Source organism: Notolabrus celidotus, chromosome 5 (genome assembly GCF_009762535.1).
Source record: "Notolabrus celidotus isolate fNotCel1 chromosome 5, fNotCel1.pri, whole genome shotgun sequence".
NCBI lineage: Eukaryota > Metazoa > Chordata > Actinopteri > Labriformes > Labridae > Notolabrus > Notolabrus celidotus.
The window spans coordinates 21,556,517-21,579,012 of NC_048276.1; the positions used below are offsets into that span (position 1 = coordinate 21,556,517).

At 41.5% G+C, this 22,496-nt stretch overlaps 1 protein-coding gene across 2 annotated transcripts in view; it reads left to right on the forward strand.

Moving 5' to 3' along the window:
* The window catches only part of auts2a (activator of transcription and developmental regulator AUTS2 a), a 436,353-nt gene that overhangs the window by 197,472 nt on the left and 216,385 nt on the right, over window positions 1–22,496 (forward strand). For both annotated transcript variants that reach the window (XM_034684294.1, XM_034684295.1), the window contains exon 5: window positions 4,183–4,284. In XM_034684294.1, coding sequence (XP_034540185.1) covers window positions 4,183–4,284 — 102 coding nt within the window. The remainder of the gene's footprint in view (window positions 1–4,182; window positions 4,285–22,496) is intronic.

Sequence of the window (22,496 nt, forward strand, 5' to 3'; positions counted from 1 at the left end):
CTCCGGAGGTCCGCGTAGCTCTTGTACCTACGCAAAGGCCTATGCACGTAGCTGACGTGCACCTCCTCCAAAATGTAACTATGCATTGAATTGACACAGACCGCAAGCCCTGCAGCATTGTCTTTCCCACATTTACAGCACTCATCGGCCGGATATTTCATCTCCTCCTCTCTATTCTTCAGTGTAATCATGTCTGTACAATAAACAGTAACATGTATCAGCTGTAAATTAACATAACACACACTGAATCACTGTGGGAAAAAGTAAACAGAGATCGTTGCGGGCCGGAAGCAGGCGACCTGGCTAGCAGAGAGACCACACTGCACTCAGGTGTTTGAGCGGAGAATTGCTGCGCGTCCCAGACACATCGACGCACAAGTATGTAGTGCTCATGTCCGCATCAGAGATGGGGCAATGCAGAAGTATAAATCCGCCCTAAGAGTAGCAGGAGTACCCTTACTCACACTGCTGTTGGATAGCGCCGCATGATACAACTGGAAAAGCATGAATTCTGAGCTTAAGTATAAGCTAAATGAGCTGGCACTTGGTTATATGTTAATTTAGCTTAAATTTTTTTTTTTTTAAAAAGCAGATTTGTTTTATTTTGTTCCTTTACCTTTGAATAGTTATTTTTTTTGTCCCTCCTGGTTTAAACAACTCTTAAGTCTTGAATTCATAACATAACTACTGCAACACTTGAGTTTTCAGCCTGAGCTGTATGTCGGGGATAACGGCCGCAGTGTGAATATGGTGGATGGTGTTCATTAAGGAGGTTTAAAACTGAAGCTGAGTTTAAAAGGCTATAAAGATATATAGAACGACTTACAGACTGTAATAAGCAGGAGTGATCAGATCAGCATTGATGTAGCAGAGGTCACAGAGACTGCCCCCTTGCACCCCTGCCCACACACACACACACACTCAACACACAGCACACATACACAGGCCTCACATTTAGATTTTATCACCAGACAGCAGGTCATTAAATCTCAACTTCACTTTTTGATGGCATTGACCACCAGTAGTCCCTCCATTTGCTCAAGTCGTCTATTAATCACACCATAAAAAGAAATAAATCCATCATCTGAGCCTCAGAAAGGGGAGAGCGGATAAAAAAAAACACAATTCACAGAAGTAATTTAAAGGAGCTCAGGGGGAAAATTAAAGGGAACAAGCTGAGGGGTACGTTTTGAAATAGCTGTGTAATCAGGTCCCGAGCTATGTAATAGCCCTGAAAGATGAGCCGCTCTTTATTGGAAGGTCTTTATGAGACATGCTCTTCAGACATTACACACTGTTAAATTTGTGCAGGATTTCTGATTTCATGGTGTACTTTCCCTCTGATAAGCCAGGATACAGATGTTGTGATTATGTGGTGTTACCACTGCAGAGTCACTTTTATACCACTTTGATTAATAAAAGACATATCTCTACATCTCTACCACACTTGCCTGATTACGTATAATCAAGATATAAGTCGCACTGGTATTTAAGAACCCAGTCTCTCTTCAGGGGGGGCACCCAGGGGGGGAAAGGTTTAAACTGTGTTCCTGCGTGAAGACTTTCCATTGCATTTAGTAACATGCAGATGTGTAACTCTCCCTAGTACCATCAGTTGTTGCACGTCTGCCAGCTGCATGTACGGTAGTTGAGCTCAGCGTACAATAATGTTGATAGTATAAGGTATGGACAGACTCACTGGCTGCGACCAGTTCATCAAGGCTCATGCCACCCCCTCCACTGGTCACTTATGGCCCTTTTCCACCGGCCCGGTCTTAGCCCTACTCTACTGGACTTGACTCGACTCGCTTTGTGTTGCGTTTCCACGGGTGAGGTACCTCATGTCAGATACCAGTTTTTCATACCTGCTCTGCTCTGGTTCCAAGCGAGATGAGCCGATACTAAAAGTTGACACCAACGGACTGCCAGCCACTGATTGTTCAGAGAATGTCGTCACCGAAGAGTCATGAGCGCGGCGCCCAACACAGGAATCGAACCCGCCATTTTTTAAAAACGACATCAGTACTGTACAGTGTCTTCACGCAAAGTTGCTCCATGGTCCGTTGACGAGGTCCAGACTCTCTTGCTCAGCCTGCGACAAAAAGCCACAGACCGAGCAGCAAGTGTACCATTGCCCCCATTTCCTCCATTGTTTGTGATTGTTGTGTTTGTGACCAAAATGAAGTGAAAGCAGTTTTGTGCAGCTGTGTTATGACGAACCCGCCCACCGTGAGACGGTACTCGGGCTGGTGGAAAAGGTACCCAAACCAAGTAGAGTCAAGTCGAGTAGAGTCGGGTCGAGTCGAGTAGGGCTGTAACTGTGTAGTGGAAAAGGGCCATTATTGTCGCAACAGGAATCTTTTCAATCAAACCAGTACTCCACAAAGTTTATCTACTCAATAGTATAAGACTATGTTCTTTAAAAGTATGATTATGACCAAATAAGAGAGAAAAGCATTCGGAAGTTACGTTGCAAGACTGGTCCTTGCTTCTTCAAGTGTCATTTTCTGGGTAAATACTGTGACACAAACAGAGTACCTTCTCTGCATAAGATACTAGTATGTTGGTCACACCGTTGTGGCAAAAGGATTAAAAGTGTTTTGTATGTTCCAAATTGTACGGTATATTATTTTTAAATCTCACAAAATATGAGTTTTTGTTTGGGGCTGGGAATATGTGATTCAGGAGTCAGCAGCAGCTTTCACTAAAGTCTGATTGTTGTGTGTGCACATTCATAATGCATGAGTTTGCTGGCGTGCACTGCCCGGTGTGTTCAGCAGGGACACAGTTGGTTAATAAATATTATAGGTCAACATGTTTTTGATGAAGGAGCTGCAGACCGGGGCGGTAAACATCGTCCCTCGCCCTTTCTTCCAGGATCAGCTCACAGAGCAGGGTGGAAGAGATATATTCGCTTTTTCTCTCTAAAAAATATGTAAACTCCCCTCAGACAAACTGGCATTTACAAGAGAAAAGAGGAAAAATGTACCCTGTTTTTGTGGGAATAGAATGTGTTGGAGGTAATTAGTGCTATCACAGCACAGGGCATTGGTATGCATGTGCCTGTGTGTGCGTGTGCCACATTTGGTCCTTGTGTGCTCTGCACAGTCCTCATCTCAGCACACATAGACACACACTGGTGCATAAATGTGCACACGCAGAGTGGAACAGGCCCATCAGGCATTCCCAGAGCTGAAACGCTCTTATCATCTTCAGCACTGTGGCAAATCCACCTGCCTTCCACCCATCATGCAATTCTCCTAAGGAAAAGGATTCCTTTCACACTGCTAATGGCTACAGAAAAAGGAACATTTCGTTTTAATTACCCGCTCAACTCAAGGGCTCTTTCAGTATCCCCCTAACCTGTGCCCTATCACCGCTCTATAGAATGGACGATATGTGAAATCAGAGTACTAAGACATATAATGTAGTCATGTCCCCTCCCTCCAGAGTCAAAGAGGAGAGCCAGCATCATCTAGTCCAAGTCCTTTGTGTGTGCAGCTCTGTGCTTTGCTTTTCCTATTAGGTGGCAAAGCAGGCGTTGCATTCACTGTCCCATAAAGCCTATTTCATGTGCTTTGAATGAAACCTGCAGCGTTTGTCTGGTCTGGAAGTAGCAGCATGGAGCCTCAGACGACATCAATCGCAGACTTGGACGGGGAGAACAGACCCCACCTCCTTCCACTCAGCTCAGCACTCCCAAGAGTCTTTTATTGTTCCCCACATTTTGAAGGGCCTCAGACGCATACAGATTGGCACGTCCTTCGCTTTATTCTTGTCATTTTGCTGCATCTCGAACAGAGCGTCTAGAGGATGACACTTGCTGAGCTCCTGCTGCCTCGGCATGTGGTGTCTGCTTGGAAAGGATAGCGGCTCCATTTGAAGGTTCTGGAGAGGTCTTTGTCCCTGTCTCTATATCGTGGGCTGAGAGGAGTCTCATACTGAGAGATCAGATGGCGTCTATCATTGGCAGCGCAGTGATGGCCGCTGAATGGGCTCAGAAACATGACAGATTTACAGAGACAGCACCGCAGCTCCTGCCAGTTCTCACATATTCATGAAGTGATTTCTGTGGGATGTCTTCCCGAGTCAGAGTTATCCGTGTAAAGATCCAAACTGCAGTGTTAACAGTTCTGCTTCATGTTGTTAACCTTTGGTCTGTTTGTGTTTTGTGTTTGGCAGCTGAAGCCGGGCCAGAACAACTGTAAGGACAGCGACAGCGAGAGTGTAAGCGGAGCGTCCAAGCCGTCCATCAGGAGCAGCTCCAGAGACAGACTGACAGATGTGAGTACATCACAAACAAGTTCAGCGCTCCAAACGCGGACTTCCAGGCTTTATTTCAACACGTCTTAAAACTGTAACAGCTTCTAAAGGAAACTGTCATATTCATAATCTGAGGTCATGAATTGATCACACACATGGGAGTAGTATTTTAAAAAAGAGACTTTTCAGAATGAATGTGAAAAAAAATAAGAAGAGATATTTGACAGTACTTTGAACGAAGCACAAAGAAAGTCATCTGTTGACAACTAAGTGATATATTTGTTCAGACTTAGGTTTCAAAGTCTTATTTGCTCGACAAAACTAGTCTCATAAACACTCAGAGGGGCCTTGTGAAGTTGTATAATTGAACAAAATTTATATTAACATCTTGAGGTACTTACCAACAGACATTGTTTGTTTTCTTGAGCTTTAAAAGACTTCAGACCTCAGTTGTGAGAAGAACTCCACTGATGATCTATGTTCCTCATTGTCATACAGGCTGCTCCTTCGATATCCCCTTATATTTTATTACATGTAGATTCACTATGTTGTGGGATTACAACTTCTTTCTCATAAAATTACAACTTTAATCATAAGAGTGTGACTTTATTCTCTGAAATTACTAATCTAATCTTGAAAATCCACAAATTTGATAAAAAACAGAGAACATTTTTCAAGCACTACTTTTTTCTCTTACAACTGTATTCTTGTAAATTGTGTATTTATTCTCATTCCATAATGTTGGGATTTCTTTAAATCTCAGGTTTATTCATTTTTAATGTGACCTCAAACCTCTGTTGTACTCAACAGTGCCACCTGCTGGTCAAAAACTGCACCAGGCCACCCTTTAAGCTTCATTGAATGGGTAAATGGATTTAATGAATGGAAAGCAGGAGTCATGACAGGAGTCAATACAAAGCCACAAGAGCAGTCAAAGCTTTACTCTTTAATCCACAGTGCAGTTCAGAGAAATGAGTGAAATGAGTAACTTATATGTGAATGCCATGTTAAGGTAAGTCATACTTGTGTATCATTTGAGCAACTGGTCAGGTATATTATCTTTGTCCTCATTCACTTTGACTTTGTTCCACTTTATCCAGACATCTTGCTCATGGTATCCCCTTCTACACTCTCCTGCATTTCATGCACCACACCTAAAGATACAATCATCTTAAGTGAAGAATTCCTCAGTTCTGTTAGTTTTATAATTCTTAATACCAGTGGATCAAAAACTAACAATACCAAAATATTGGCTAAAATAAAGGGAAATTTATGGACTAGAATTTTTCACAAGGTAGCTTCTTATTCTATAACCTGTACCTTAACACAAGGAGCCGGCCACGTGCAATCTTTGCATCAAAAAACATTCATAATAACTACATGTAACAGTAACAAGCCTTTTCAAGCAGCTTGTAAAGAGTCACTTTGGTAATCAGAGTATTTTCTTTCAGCACTCTCTGTTCCAGTTTCATAATTATGTGTGTGGCCTTGCAAACACCATATCTCACAGACTAAAGGTAAGTTATTAATGTGATGTTATCCACTTTGTCGTATTTTCTTTGAATTTTTTAACCAATTAAAACTCTGCCTCAGCAAAGTACTTGTGCTAAATCTTAAAAGATTTTGAGTGCAGTCTTGAAATACTTCAGGGTGAAGAGCCCTATACAACTCACACAATCACACACGCTCTTTCTCCTTTACTCTCTCTATCCCTGAGGTTCTTATGACTGATACTAAAAAAGACAGTTCTTACCCAGGTCCTCGTTCCTCCTCATGGAGGAGCTGAAGGCGAGCATTAACTTGCAGAAGAAACTGTGCTCGTGTCCCCGCGCATGTGACATATTCAGGATGTAAAGCGAGCAGTCTCCAGGGATCTGGCTGCCAGGCGCCCACCCCTGCTCTTTGATTTGTGTGGAGAATCCACAGTGAAGCGATCAGATATCTGGCCATAATTAAAGCTGTCAGATGGGAGGCATGCTAGTCTTTGAGGAAAGACACGGCCGAACAACTGAAGCAAAACTGATTCTGCGTGTAGCTTTACGATGCTTGACTGGGCATGAAATGAAATAAGTAATTTGATGTTGACAACAGAAATTGAATGATACTTGCTGATTTCTGTCAGGCCGCACTGTGGTGACAGTGCAGCAGTATACCAAAGCAGATGTAGCTTAAACAATGGAGCTTTGAAACACAACATATGGATGATTAATATGCGTCACTGTGACGGTTATGCAGAATGATGGAGCCTTCAGTTTGTCATCTGTTTTCATAATCCTTAAAGATCCATCACAGTGTATTCTAAATATGTCATAAATACACAGCAGCAACATAGACAGTATGATAATATAATTACTGGCTGATTTTTTACATAAATGTGATATTTTGGTTTCCCCTCTTTCAAACAGAGCTAAGAGCCTCCTGTTTTACATTTGATTTCACTTTGGTTAAAGAAACATGCACATTATTTTTACTCTGCAAAACTCTGCCCAAATGGTTGTCAGCAGTGTGATTTCTATGCTACATTCTACCTTCTATGTTTGTTTGTTCAATGGAAAACATGGCGACTAAATCTGAGCATATTATGTTTCATTTGGAACTAGGACTGTACATATAAAGTATTTTTCGTGATCGATTTTTGGAAATGTTAGCGATCAATTATCGATGAATCAATAAAAAAAACTTATTATTCTGTGTCAAAAACAATGCCAATCCGTTTTTTCCGCCTAAAATTACATTTTCTGCAACAACAAATGCATATCACGACAGAATTGATACAGGTACATGTTAACACTGATTATCAACGATCAGGCTCATAAAAAATACTCTCCTCGGACATCATCTTATAAAGTGAAGGCTCATAATACTAACAGAAAAGTACTTCAGACTCACAGAGTCCAGTTTTCTGTCTACTCGTTCTTATTGAGAAAAATAAACATGTGTATTCGGTCAGGTGTCAGCCGGGAGCGCAACCGGTTCAGAATCAGTAAAGCTGCAGAAAACCCCAGACGGCTCTGATGTTGCTGGTCTGCAAACATAGTGTACTAGCAATTCCCAACAGTCTGCTGGCTTTGTATTCAAAGGTGGGGAAATGTCCTGTTTAAAGTTGTGAACCTTCGTGTCTGTGTCATTGTTGGTAGTTGTTGCGTAATAATCATCTTTATAAAGCACACGTGGAAACCTGAAGCACAGCCGCAGCCGCCAGCTGAGCGTCTCCGCTGTGTGCAACACCTTAATCGAAACATGCTTTAAACTTAAAACACCTCCCTGATAGCTGAACAAAATATGAGACCACATGATGTTTTTTTCCACATGACGGAAAATTGATAACAAAAATGCGTGTTTAAAGTAATTTCTTAACAATCAATTAATGGATAATGGATTAATTGTGTACGTCCCAATTTGGAACTGATTCATTTTAAGTGGCAGTTGATCATACTGCAATCATTGCAAAGAAGAAAAGGGAGGAGACATATCAACAGATTAGCAGATAGCATAGCAGGCCAAATATGAGCATCTTCTGATGATAGGGGCGTGTTGGAGAAAGTTAGGGCTTGTGTCAATGACAACCTGAGTACAATGTTGAAGACAGATCAGTGCTTCCTTTTTGTAAGAAATCAAATACTGTAATAATCTAATTGTAGTTCTAATTCATGAAAATTACTTAAAAGCTTTCCCATTCTTCTCAGATGTATCTTTGTTACGGCTGCAGGTCTTGATAACTAGTTGTATTTGATTGATACATTAAAGTTTATAAAAGTTGATGTCATGTGAGAAAACACGAGTTACTGCATCTCACTGCCCTATTCTGTGGTTCAGAGGCATTCACTTCACGTAATTTATTCAATCACAGTTAGAAATGTACACATATTTTGCCTTAATAATCAACATCATTCTTAGACTTGACCTCATTGGCCAACCATTTCCATGCAATTGGATGACATCTTCGTGATGATTTGCCCTTTGACTCACTGCACACTCATGAAAGATGATGAAATAATGATATAATGCTTTGATCTCTGGTTATTACTTAGTCACTTCCTGGTTCCTTCAATTACTATATCATTGTTGTTTCAAATCCTTCTTGTGTCAATATAGAATCAGTTTGTATTATAAAGCACCTTGCAGTTGTGTTTAACAGGATTTTAGTGGAGCATCTTCCTGAGTTCCAAATGCTACCCCCAATTTACTTTGAGAATTTCGAAGAGACTTTCCCTCTCCCTGACTTGTTGTTGAGAAGCATATTTCACTCTCTCTATTCATTTCCACCTGAGCAGACATTTCAGCCTCTCAGCACACTCTGGAGGATAGAAGGAACGTGAACCCCGGTTCCCCCTGCTTCGTCTGGTCAAAACACCCCACAGGAGAGCGAGCATGTCGTCAGAAGGGCTGCTGAAAGCTGGGGGAGCATGGAGACAGACTTTTTAGACCCCTATGTCACCTTAGATGGTTGTTCTGCTTGAGGATTCATCTCGGGTCCCCACAGGTTTCAGAACAAGTCCCCTCCAGCCATGCTGTAAAAACCCACTTCACACTTTGCAAGAGGTGCAAGTGGAAGCTTTTGTAGCAGAGCTCTGTTCCCCAGACTAACAGAAGGCAAAGAAAACAGAACTGGGAGATCAGATATAGGTAAACAACTGCTTTTTCTTTGAGTTTTCTTTGCGTTTCTTTGTATTTTTTAATTCTAGAAAACTAAATTGTCACAGAAATACTTGGTTTATTACTACGAGCCTGTGAGTTTTCTCTGCCACGTTAGTTGTACTCCCTCTTCTGAAATTTTAAAACTATTTTGGTTGTTACTCTGCAACTGGGTGGCTTGTGTGGTTCAGCTCCCTCACAGCACCAAAACAAAGAGAAAGCATCTAAGTCACTTAGTATCAGGGAGCAGTGTGAGACAGGAGCTTGCTTTGACCCGGACTGTTCATTAGACCAACAGTTCGCTAATGGTATTTGCTGTAGCACTCCCTTCCCCTCCATGCTCTGATGAAGCAGATGAACTGAGTTTGCCGACCTGGCACTGGCTGGCAGGGAGTCGGAGGCCATCAGAGGTCAGGCCTGGCAGCCTCCTCTCTCCCGCTCGCCTTCCCTCCTCACTCCGTCCTGCCAGCTCATTAAGGCCTACAAATGGCACATCAGCTCGCCTGTGTTTGCCTCAACCCCAAACCCCAGCTAAATTGGCAGGCTTAGCCGCATTTGCTCTGAAGTGCTGGGCTCCCTTTTCAGTTTGTTTGACGTTGACATGGCAAGCCATCCCCCCACCCCCTTGCGTTCCCCCGCCACACCCCACCCCTTCAGTCTGGGTGGCAGGCATTGAGGCAAGGCAGCGTCCTGAGCGGAGGGGAGTCTGCTGGATCAGGGAGGGCAGGAGCTCGGGATGAATCACTCCTGTTTAGTCTCTGCGGGCAAGGGGTGAAATGCCATCACTTACCCGGCTGCCTATCAAATAAATTGGCAATTACGGGCCTGGGATTCGAGGTAACAGCATGTTACTCCTTTTTTTCCACCCAAGGCTCTTGATGAGAGGCGGGTGCAATAGAAAGAAGCTCCCAAGTAGTGGGTCAGAGCCGCCAGTCAGTGTTAGCAGCTGCTGAGAGGCACAAGAGGCAGGCTGTAATGAATGCACCCCTGGATTTCAGGGACCATTTGTACCATCAAGCGAAAGCTTCCTGTTGTTGTATCCTGCTTTAGCTTTTCAACCGACCACATTCTTCCTGTCGAACAGAAACAGATGCACTGTACGTAATGGTTTTGGACAACACCTGATGTAGTATATGTGTGGAAAACTGCTGGAAAATAGGGTAACGATCATGAGCTGGTCTGGTTGCATGCAGTTTAGTATTATTAATATTGGCACTCCAATTGGTTTTACTCCAGTTTTGCTTGCTGGTTTTTTCCATCTGACATGAAAATTGGAAAATTGTGGGGTTCCTGAAATCATACTCGGTGTTCTGGCTGCACTCACACGAGAAGGTTTTTCTTGCGGTGAAGTCTTTGAAAGTTGTTCGTTAATGAACATCTGGAAGTGATATTGTTAAAAGTCAAGCACATCGTCTTGCGAGCTTTTGAGCCGTTTCAGCCCAAACACAGCCAGGGTCTCTTTTTATGGCTAGTAAAACTGCTCTCAGTATTCCTGGCTTTAGATTAAAACATGACAGCCCATTCAGAATGTGCATGTGTGCATGAGGTGAAATACTCAAATTACAGCTTTTGGACGGGATAATGTCACAAAGTATATTTGTTGCCGTAAAAATCACTATTATGATTACATTTGTTGGAGCATGCAAAAGCTGCACATAACGTCTTGTCCTTGACCCCTGGTACAGTCTTTCCATAAGCTTCTTGTCTGAGCTGGATCCTCCCTGTCCAAGTGAACTGCTTATGTAATGTGACCAGAGCTGTTTCTGCATCACAACCTGTGCCCATCCCACCACCTCCAGTACATCTCCAATTATTTCCTGACACTCTGATGTAAATGAGGTCACAGTCCCCCTACATGTCCAGATACGCTGGCCAATTTTGCTCTGACACAGAACTTGTAATTGCTTTGCATCAATTATCCGTCTCTTTTCTCTCTGCCTCTCAATAGTATAAAATGTTTCCTATTAGAGACAAGCATTTAGATATGGAAGTAGGAATGTTGTACCTATAATTAGCTCATTATCATGAGATCATGCTCTTTACTGAGGCCTAAGTGTGGGCAGTGACGAAATCGAGTGTGAAATGAGCAGCAGATGCAGTTCAGGAATTACTTAAGAGTCTTTGTGGATGTGAAATGGCTTTTCAGCAGAAAGGTAAATAGTTAATTGTAGCTCGAAAGACTAAGGACAGTAGATATACAGACTTACTTATCTGTAATCTCATCCATAAAACAGTTCAGACATAAAGTACAAAGTACAAGAAGTAACCTGGTCTATGCAGAATTTTTATTAGGGATGTGCAAAAATAGCCATACAGCAAAGTATTTCATTGTGTCTTTTCAACTGTGTGTTGTAGTAAATTCACATCCTCATAACAACCTCCACGCCTTTAGATGTCACTGTTTGGCCCACAGGCTGATTTATTGGGTCTTAAGCTGCCGCTAGCAAGAGAGAGAGACAGAGAGGCAGAGAGGCAGAGAGGCAGAGAGACAGAGAGACAGAGAGAGAAGCAGATGTCGAGTGTCATAGAGTGGAAGTTAAGAGAGCCAGCTCGGCTAATGAAAACAAAGTGGTGAAAGAAACAAATAAGACGTTACTAGATTTTTTTTTTACACATCACTTTCCCTCTATAGAACTAATACATATAGCTCTGCATGAGCGTGCAGGATGGAGCATTTTGTTTGTATGCATATGCTCTTCATACTGGTTTCTGTGTGTGTCCCTGCTCTGCTCTCCATCAGAGAAGAGGTTATTTTAGAGCAACACACAGACATACTGTGAGCACTACATTTTTAGTGCCTGTGACTTGTTTTTTTTATTGCCATGGTATCAAAACAGGTATTAATATTAGTGTTACTGTTGTCATATGAAGCTTGTAATTATTGTATTTGTCATTATAAATTAGAATGGAAATTTTGAAATAAATGGTATTGACAGTTTTTTTTTCTCTGCCCCGCTTTTATATTTCCAGTAAGTTACGCATGGTGTAAGTGTTTGTAGATGTGCTTGTTGAGGGATTAGAGTTTCTGTGTTGTGTATTGTTCCCAGCCAAATCATCTGAAGAGGTATCCTTCTCCCATAAAAAAACAAGAAATTAAAACTGGTTAAAATACTTGATAGAGCAGCATAATCTTCTTTTCCCCATTCTGACTGATGGTGGTCTGGTGGAATAACAAAAAACAAACAAATAAAGCTTTATGGCACTTCTTCTCTACATGTATTTCATATTGAAAAAGGTTTACGCTAGGACAGATAATCCATAAGAAATAGCAATCATATAAGATTCATATGGTGTGGGTAGTAGTACATTATAAGTTCTGCACTGGTTTATCACCAGTTCTCTGTGTATTAACAAAGTCAGGTACCAGATTTAGCATCTTGAAAGGTATTTAAACATCTGTAATCACATCGTATGGGTCTAAATAACAGAATCCAAACAGCTTTCTTTTAAAGAATAAGCATTATACAATGAAATACTGTGAAAAGCAAATAACTCTATGACCACATATCATCAAGGATAGAACATTGTGGAAGCCTTGGACAGACAGTAAGGTTAAAGCCTTTTTAAAACAAGTAACTGCTGGCTGTGTGATAGCTGAGAGCAGTTTTTTCATCTTTTGATTTGACTGCTTTGAACAATGAAGAGGCCAGTGTGAGAATTCCTGAGAGATAAAATCAACTGCTCTCTAGTCAGATAAGTTTAAGTGTGTTTTACTGCTCAATGCTCGGGATCATCCACCTCTCTGATCAAATATGAAATCATTTAAAGCAAAAGGTTCTGACAGGATGACTTACTCTTTGATTCATGCCATCTGGGGTTCATATTAACTCAAAGAGAACATTTTTTCACCGCTGGCTTCCTAAATCACTCAAGTCATGTATGCAAGGGAAGAGATCATGTCCCAGTAACAAGCTTCCTACCTTATTTTTGTTAATTCTTAGTAAATGATTGTCTCGTCCTGCACAGTCAGCCCAACGGAGGATCCAGACACAAGATCCCTTGAAATGCCTCCACCTTCGACTCTAAATCACCATGATGAATAGGCTGTCTCCCAGGAAGTGTCCAGACATGCTTATTACCACCCCTGGCACTCCAAATCAAGCCCCTCGTCTTTCATCTCCCTCTCTTTTATTTCTCTTTCCCATTTTCTCTCTCATCGCCTGCAGTCAGGATGTCAGGGACAGATTGTGACACTTTGTGACATGGTAGTCGGGCAAAATTATGCCGTGCCTCCATCGCCCTGCCAGCACCCCAACAGCCGAGTGTCCATCAGGGGGCTGTGAGGGGTCCCGCTGGACGGCTTGTCTCTACAAGTGCTTGGGGCTTGACTGCCCACATTCACAAGTGTTTAACTCAGACTCAGCTGCATCCACTGTCCAAAAATACCATTAAAATGAGGGAAGCACAGTGTGACTGTGACCTCCGAGCAGCCTTCAGGTTAAAGATATTTGGCTGTAGATTACGTCTGCTAATTATTTACTACACCTGAAGTATGCCTTGAAGACAAATTAAAGGATTTAGAGAAACAGTGTGACCTCTACTGTAGGTATGTCACTGAACACGCAGCATAATATGGCCCTTTAATTGTGGAAATGGATACAGAGCGAGGTCGCTGTGGTAAATACAGTTCGTGCTGCTGCTGACTGAATGCAATCCCTCAGAGCTGCGGATGATAAATCTATTCTCATGGAAGATTAATGGACTGGAGAAGTGGTGTTGAATGTCATTGTTGAAGGTTGAAAGTATTGAGCGCCTGAATCCTATCCATATGTTTTCAGGAATGACATAAATAGGCTCAGCCGGAATCCATTTTGACTTATCAAGCTTAAACCGGTGCCAGAGCCTCGCTATACTTGCCAAGTATCCAGGCTCTGAGGCTTCCAATAACAAATCCTATTCCACATAATTTCCACTGAAATTGGCCATGGTTGCGTGCTACCTCCCTGTTTCTGCTTTTGCCATGCGTCCTGCAGCTCTTGGCTATATGTATCACTTCCGCATTCCCTGTAACCCGACCCTGTAGCCCCAATTTTTTTATGTCATATAGCGGACCGTGGTGAGGGAGTCTCTCCTCTCTTTGTTCCAGCCTTTTCAGCGTGGAGGCTGTTCCGGTGGGGTAAGTTGAATAAGTGGAGCCCGGAGGAATCTCTACAAAGGTCTCTCTCTGATTGGATGCATGCAGAGCCCAAGGAGAGAGCCCTGGTTGCCATAGCAATGAGAGCAATGTGGGAACTGGCTGCATGCAGGAGAAAGGGGAAGCGGCGCTTTCTTTTGTGATGGGAGGTCTTCATCGACTGACATTCCTTCTTTATGAATACACACCGGCCAACATGCACGTAAACACAAACACACGAGGGTACACAAACGGTATTACGCGCACCTTTTTACCCCCCAAGCAGAAGCTGAACAAGAGTGCATACTTCAATCACAATGGCCTGGTAGGGGTGTACTCGGGCCCAAGCTGGGAGCCAGAGAAAAAACAATCAGACACACCGGGAGTCCAGAACCATCTCCGCCTCATAAACATGATTACTGGCCATTCACTGCTACGTATCGCTTACCTCTCCTGAGCCAACAAATCATCCTCACCCGCTCCCCTGGCTCATCACAACCACTGTAAACAAAGAAATGATGGAAACAGCTCTCCCTCTATGTGCACATATATTTCCTGCAATCGAGTCTGACTCTGAGCGTGTTTTCTAATTATTCAACCCATAATATTCAGGACGCTTGACTAACCAAGGGGTGATGCAAACCTCTCCAAGGAGCAAATGTTTATGTTCATTTGTGTGTTTTATATATGTGAGTCCCTGGTGTGTGTATGTTTGTACCACGGAGTTTAGCTGCAGGGTGAAGCAGCTGTGTGGGAGGGTAGAGATTTGTGTGTATGTGTGTGTGTTGCGTTGAGTCTTGTTGAGTTTGTTTGAAGAGCGCAGGGGGCTGCGGATGCTGTATTGGTGCTACACAGTAAGGTCTACTGATTCGTGAACTGAGTCGAATCTCTCATGTCTAGAGGTCCAGTACTGTAGCTTAATGTACAGATCCTCTTAAGTGTTGTTACAGAATGCAACAACTATGTGTACGTTTTTTAGGACGGAAAATTCTGTAACCTTTTGGCTCTGAAGCACTTTGTGCTTTTTGGACAGCACTATTCTGGAGGTTGTTCTAACTATAGTTTTGAATTTTTCATAGCTTAATATTTGAGCTCACACTTTCCTCTTTTTTTACTTACAATTAAAGGTACAGTGTGTAGAAATGGGAATATTTATATTTTATTACCGACCAGGACAAGAAGCTCCAGTGATGCATGATAAGAATGACCATCTATTTGTCAAGTGTTTACCCTTGAAAATATATCTCACTACAAGTTATTTTGTACTTTTTCTTTATCTTACATGCGGCCAAATTTCTGCAGACACTAACAAAATACAGTTTGTACATTATTTGTTACTGAAGAAAGCTTCTACCAGTAAAACTGGTAGCACCAAGATTACTGCATAATCATTGCCTTTCTGAAAATGATTAGTTACCCCAAGTGCCACCTCAAAATCCTACACTCTGATTGGCTATGTTCCTTATCGGGTTGCATTTGATTTGTATGAAAGGTGCTTTATAAATAAAGCTTGATTGATTGATTGATTATCAGTTGCAGGTTAGCTATTCAGGCTTTGCTGTGCATTTCACTATTGCACATCTTCTTTTGTTAGTAGTTAAGGTTGTGACTTGAGACATTCAATGTATTTTTGAGTCTCAAAAGCATTTAACTAAAAAAGTTTGTATGTGTTTTTATTTTTTAAAGGGAAAACACCATATACACAGGAGTATAACGTCTGTTTTTTTTACCAAGCTTTCTCACCAATTTCCCAGCTATCAATTCTGATTGGTCAAAATCCCTTAACAGCAATAATTCATTCTCAACAGAAAATTCGACACCAGGGACAACCTGATCACACACCTCATATCAAATGAGTCAAATAAAGCAGCCAGGCATGTTCCAACTCTGCCTGTTGACACTGTGGCAAAAATGTTAGTGTTCGTCTCAGGTTGGTCTTGAGAGAGGGTACATTATGACAGTCTGTGGGCACAGATGTGAGAGCAGCCTGAGGAGCTACTTGACCCCAATCATCACTGATAGGGAAAAGTGGAGCAATGTGTATGCACAATGTGTACTCGCCCCAATGTCCTTACATGGCCACCCCAGTCAATACAGCCTGGATCCGCCCCTGCACTTGAAAAACCTTAAACTTTGAAATCTAATTCAAGAGCTTTACCATATATTCTACGTTCTCAAGCTTTTAAAGCTAGAGAAAATTATCCAGTTAAGTAATCTATAAAAATTGTATTGTACAGTTTTGTTGACTCTAGCCTCTTTTACAAGGATCCTGCTAATCCTATTATCAACAGCTCAAAGTCCAACAAATTACAATGCTTCCTATGAACAACCAATAGAACAAATTTACCATGTCCATGTTTACTTTCTTTGTCTGGGGCTTGTGTTCATCTTCCACGTTCCCTGTCTTTAAGTTTATATGGTTGTTGTTAAACCAGCGTTTATAAGTTTCATTATCACCACCAGTTTCATGGGGGACATACATTGTGTGGGATGAATGTTTTGGTAAGCTGTTGCTTGACTAAGAGCAACACAAAAGGCTGCAGCTGCTGCTCTGAACAGACAGTTTATCTGTGTCCTCAGTGAACTGATCAAACTCATCCCAGAGAGATCACTGAATGGGTTGTGCTGAAAGACGGTCCTTGAGGAAGATTTTTTTTCAGACAAAACAGCTATTCTGATTGAATTCACGTAGCCACCTCACAATTCTAGGTCACATCTATTGTCAGAATGAATGAAATGCCTGTAACCACAGTGTTGTAAAAGTCTATATTCTTGCATGCCTTCTATTAAGTTCAGTGCCTCCAAAATCTACCAGTGTTAGCTCAATTATGAAGCTAAAATTCAGTCTGACACAGATTCTGAGACATACTGAACTGTGTTACATTCCACAGGTTAAACTTAAACGGCACACATATCAGTGCCTTGGTGCACACAAACACCACTCAGAACACTGTTCCATGTCAACAAACTACAACAGTAATCTGCCTGAAGATAAAAGCACAATACCAAAGGAAGAATTTATTGGATTCACTGGTGCAGACTTTTTTTAAATGAAGTATTCCTTATCAATTGAAAAATGTAATCCGCTTTCTGTGAATACAGGATTCTCCTGCACGTAATCTATATCTATCCTGCTCTTGGATTTTCAACATGGGGAAGTGTTTTGGTTTAAGTTTTTGCCAGGTTTGTAGTCGGAGCAATATTAACCAATCACGTTCCCGCAGGCATTGGTGCATGCAGGAAAAACAGGCAGGTAGAACATGGCATCTTGCCTTCTATCTGCAGAAGCCTGGCGACATTAAGGCTATGTCAATAAACAAATTTCCACATTGAAGCGTAGATATAATCCGTTCTAGATTAAACATTTCAACTTCATTGATACATCTGTTTGACGCAGTTTTACAAAAGTCAATCAGCTATTCGATTTCTGGACCACCTTCAATGCATCAAAAATACATAGATTCAGTGTTGTTGTTTTTTCATTAGCTCGGACCTGACAAAGCTTGCATTTTTACTTTTCACAAATATGCATCATAATGCTATTTCAGGAAACTTAAGACCTAATAACTGTAGGTAAATCACAAGAAGATAGGTCTCTTTTTCAGACTCATACTGTTGAAGTAGGCCAGAGTGAAGCCTCTCATAAACTTACTGTCTGCTGTTGAACTGATGAATAGGTAGATATGACGAACCAAGCAAATGACAGCATTCGTGTTGTATGCTGTTGTACACTGCACAAAAAAAAGTTGTTTACCACTAACTACTGACAACATTGGAATTGGAACAAACTGTAGACTTTTGTGCTTTTTAAATTAATGACCAAAATAAAAATATTCAATAATTTTCAATATTCATTTCCAAGAAATTGCAGCCGTTCTCAGAGGCTTATCACCTACCGTTGTCACTCCAGGATTAATGATGTGTACCAATGAAGAAGTTGACTATGTTGATGATTATTCACACTAGTTTTATCCCACGTAGACTGTGGTGATAGAGGTACAGAATGATTAAAACAAGGATGATTCTATGAGGAATTATTGATAATAGAGTTGAAGTTACTTTAAAAGTTAGAAGTTTGGTTATTTTCATACCAAAGATATGTTACTGAAAATAAAAACCCACTGCTTTGACACCAAAAAAGCAAAACAAGAGAGGAACACTGAAAACATGGAACATGGAAAAGGTGATTTCAAGCATTATACAGAGAACAGCAGAGTGCCGCCACACTTACAATCTGGGAATATTTAGTTAATATAATGTTTTGCATGTGCTTTCAGCTGAGCCTGTGCTTTTCTTTTTGACAGGCTGAATATAACAACATTGAATCAAAGCCTTATTTTCTCCTTGTGCCGGAGAAGGGCATGTTCTGTCTCATTCAAGGCCTGTGTGTCTGTCAGGATTACTTTGAGGCATTGAATGTCACATCGCTTCTATTTCAGAAGCCAGCACAATTTCCCTTAAACCACAAAGCAACAGTGCCAACAAGAAATAAATAGATACTGTAGAAAGATGGACAGACAGACTCATAGATATACCAAGAAAGACAGAGAGATGGTGCCTCTGGAATTACAGCTGCAGAAGATTATTCCAGAGACATTATTTCCCTCAAGTCGTGGGCTTAAGTCAAATTTGGAAGAGAAATGAAATTGCCAGCAGTGAAAAACCAGACTAGGTAGGAGTTCATGAGTAGAGAAATAACATTTTCATTTGTTTCTGGCCCAGTGGGAGACAAGCAGCCTTTCAGTAAATAGAGACAGCTATGAGAAATGATTTTTTTGGTCGGCGGGATATTGTTTTAACGTGCACTTATCCATCTGCAATCTATATGTCAGGCCCCGGGAATCCACAGGATGGCCATTCTGCTGTTGTCTTTATGACACACAACCGTTGGCCTCATCTCTCCTCAAATTGTCTCTGTTAGTATCCCATTTCCACCGGAGATTCAGTCGTGTATGTGGTCTTTTTGTTAAGAGCAACCAGCTGATGCTGGTACTCTTTGAAATCAGGCTTTTTAGATTGAGCTTCACTGTGATTTGAAATGAAAAATTCGATCCTAGCTCCTGAGATTGTCAACTCTCCCTGCACAATGTAGGGACTATGAGCAGAAATGCACTTTTCATTTTTCTTCTGCAATAATAACAAATCAAGTGTTGTTCATTTTAGCAGAGATTGGCACCAAGTATTAGTCTAAGTCAATTTCTTTTTTTGTTTGTTTTTCTTTCTCTGTGTGTTGTGTTGCAAAAGATTTGCAGAACTTTTCACTATTAAGCTCTCTTCATTTGTTGGAACCAATTTAAGTTTGATTGAATGCACATCCTGGCAGGAGTGGAATTAAAAATGACCCATTGAAAAAAAGCAAAACTATCACACATGCATATAAAAATAAAATGTAAAATGATTGACTGTGTTTTCAGGTACAGTTCAAAGATGCTTTGAACCTTTTAAACCCATATTGACATTCACAGAGCTCAGACCTATAACAAATCTATTTATTCTGTTAATGTTTTACAAGACATGACATGTTGTATTGGATCCATGCTGCCAACAAAAACTGTGTCACATACCAATCTTTGTTTTTAGAATCAAGTTTTGTCTTAAAAGCACTGTGAGGAGTTTACCTGACTCTTGAACCAATGCCTCTTCATGGCCTGCGCAGTGAAATGAGCACCATGAAGTCTTTAAACAGAATTTGAATGCCTGTGTTTGGGTCGGGTTTCATTATTCATTTGCTTCCACAACATATGTGCACTCTAGCAAGAGCCACACCTTTATGACAGTTGGTGATGGTGTTCATGGGAAATGCAGTCAGAAAAACACTACCAATGTCATCCAAAGGGGTCGCCAGGATCAACATAACCCGACAGTTCTTCACAGTGTCTCTAAATTCTTACACCCATCTTTTCTTTCATTTGAGATCATGTATTATGGCGGGCACTGTTCTTTTTAATATTACCAACAGCAGTGTACATGCAAATGGATGAAAGGTTGTGTTCCATTGTCTCAGTCAAGTGTTATCTGGTTTCAGAGAGGTATTCCAGGGATTATAAGAGATTACTTCCACTTCTGCAGACTTCAGTGAAATGTCTGATCAATGAACTGCTTTCTATATATGATGGCTTTCTATTGAAGTTATTTATACGCTGCATTACAACCCTTGATTAATCTGCAGGAGCAGAGCTTTGATCGGAGGCTGTCAGCAGTGATGTACTCCCAGGTGATTACGTCTACTTTCTGTCATCCACCATCAGCCAACATATAAAGCAGTTGTCACATGGCCCGTTCTGATTGTGCTTGATATTGACACTAGAATTGAGTAAATGTAGTCAATAAGAAGATTAGTGTTTCCCAGGAGGCGTTCGTCCGCCTGCTGCATTCATTCCTGATGACACTCTCCAAGCCTTTTGAGAGACTTATTTCATACAGGCAAATCCCATCTCTCTTATAATGTGTCAATAGAAAGGAGCGATGAAGACTAATCTCCTGGCCATCTTAAATGGAACAGCAGTGATCTTGTGGTGAAGCAGGGGTGAAATCTCACTTGGCCTTTTTGTCAGGCAATGTTCTGCATAATCGCAAATTCACTCCACTTTGCATCACATAAGCATATCAGTCAAAGTGGCCGTGCAGATCCATGCCCTCAAGAGCAGGATTTCTGCTGTAATAAAGTCACATGTTGCCAATTGGGTTCTTCTCCATCTTCTGTTCCATATCATCCACCATGATAAAACACAAATGGTAGAATAATTTCCATTGCAGCAGACATGGCTTACTTTTGTGATACTTCCACTAGTGAATAAGTTCAACCCATTCTCATCTTCAAGGCGTCAAATCCCAGCACTCTGCCACAGCCACAGGTGCACAAGGAAGTCTTCAATGTCTGCATCAGATGAAACAGTGCTTAACTAGCTGTGACAAACGCCCTTCTGTGTTATTATTAGACACAGAGAAAATACTAACATTAAGGTGGATGAAATGCAGGGAAAGTATGCTGAATGTGGAGGTTAGGGGCAAAGGATTGGCCTAACAGTTGACTGAGCCTCATGTTTCCAGGACAACAGTCCCCAACTGTGCTTTTAGTGACAAGCACATTGGACAGACATTCACTTCACTGTATTCTGAAATGCATCTTCATCTTTGGTGATGTAGAGTTAATCTAAACTGTAAAATGCCTGACTATACATGCTTTCTAACACATCCCAGATTCAGTATAAATTGAGGCTTTGACTGGAAGCTATCAAATCAAATATTAAACTGACGTTGCCCCAGTGGTTATGGTTCACCAGGGGAAAAACATCATCAATGAAAGATGCACGGAGACAGTGAGAATTTGTACCCACAGCACACTTGTTGCAGATGACTGATAAAATTAACACTGCCCCTCAACCAGTTACAGAATACTTTGCTAGTTCTTTAATAGACAGAATAGACACACAGTTTAGGAGAATATCATGAATTTTGAATGTCTAATGCCAATGTACCAGCCCAGCGCTAACATTTTAGTCCTGTATTGTCTCATCTGCAAAAACAAAACATTACTGTTGCTCGTCATCTTCTGGTCTTCGTCATGGAAAAAAATGGTTGTTTAGGAAAAAAGAGGTCATTTGCATTGACAAAATTAACTCTGACCCAAACATTACCAAATATTCAGCATGTTAGACTGAGAGACAACAGATTTTCTTCTGTATGAGAGCAAAAGAGTCATGATAGTGTTGTTACTGTAAGACCTGGGAACAGAAGGCATTTGTAAGCCTGTTGTGCAAAAAGATTTAGGGTTTAAGTATCTTGAGCATTTATATATTCAGCATGGTTTTGTTTCGTCATAGTTCTGCAGGAACTTACTGTTTTTTTTATTGATGGGTATGTCCTCCCTGTCTGCTAAACCACCCCTTTCTATTGACAGTATAGCTGCTTGTTGTGCACAGGTGTAAAACCTGGTAAACTAATTAGACGATTGGCTCTGACCTGTTTAAAGGGAGTCACATCAGCTGTGTTTGGGCAGCAGTGAGGGGTCAAAGGGCAGCTCAGGGCCACGTAGTACAGGGAATTGGATGGGATTAACCTTGGCCTGCCCCCTTGGCCCTGGGCCCAGACGGTCCTGGAAGAGTGGAATTAGCCAAACCAGGCAGGGCCATCTGATTCCAAGCCCTCATCCAATTACCGCCTTATCTCCCGGCCAAATGAGATCAATGCATTGGAGGGCAGAGAGACCTGGCAAGCTGGCCAAGGTGCGATAATCAGCAGTAGGGAGCACGGCACTTAACTCCCTTGTGTCCCTGAGAGAGCCAGAGCATGTGTTAGGAGCACCACTCACTGCCATTAGCTCTCAGAGGCTGCTGGAGCCTGACCTGCACTTTGCATGAGGACAACTTGCTGTAGTGCATTTAGGCATCTTAGCTTTTTGTGTTCAAGTACTGCACTTAGGAAGGTGAATAATGTGCATAATTACAGTTTTTCCTCTTATCCTTGGTGAATCAACCCAGCAGAT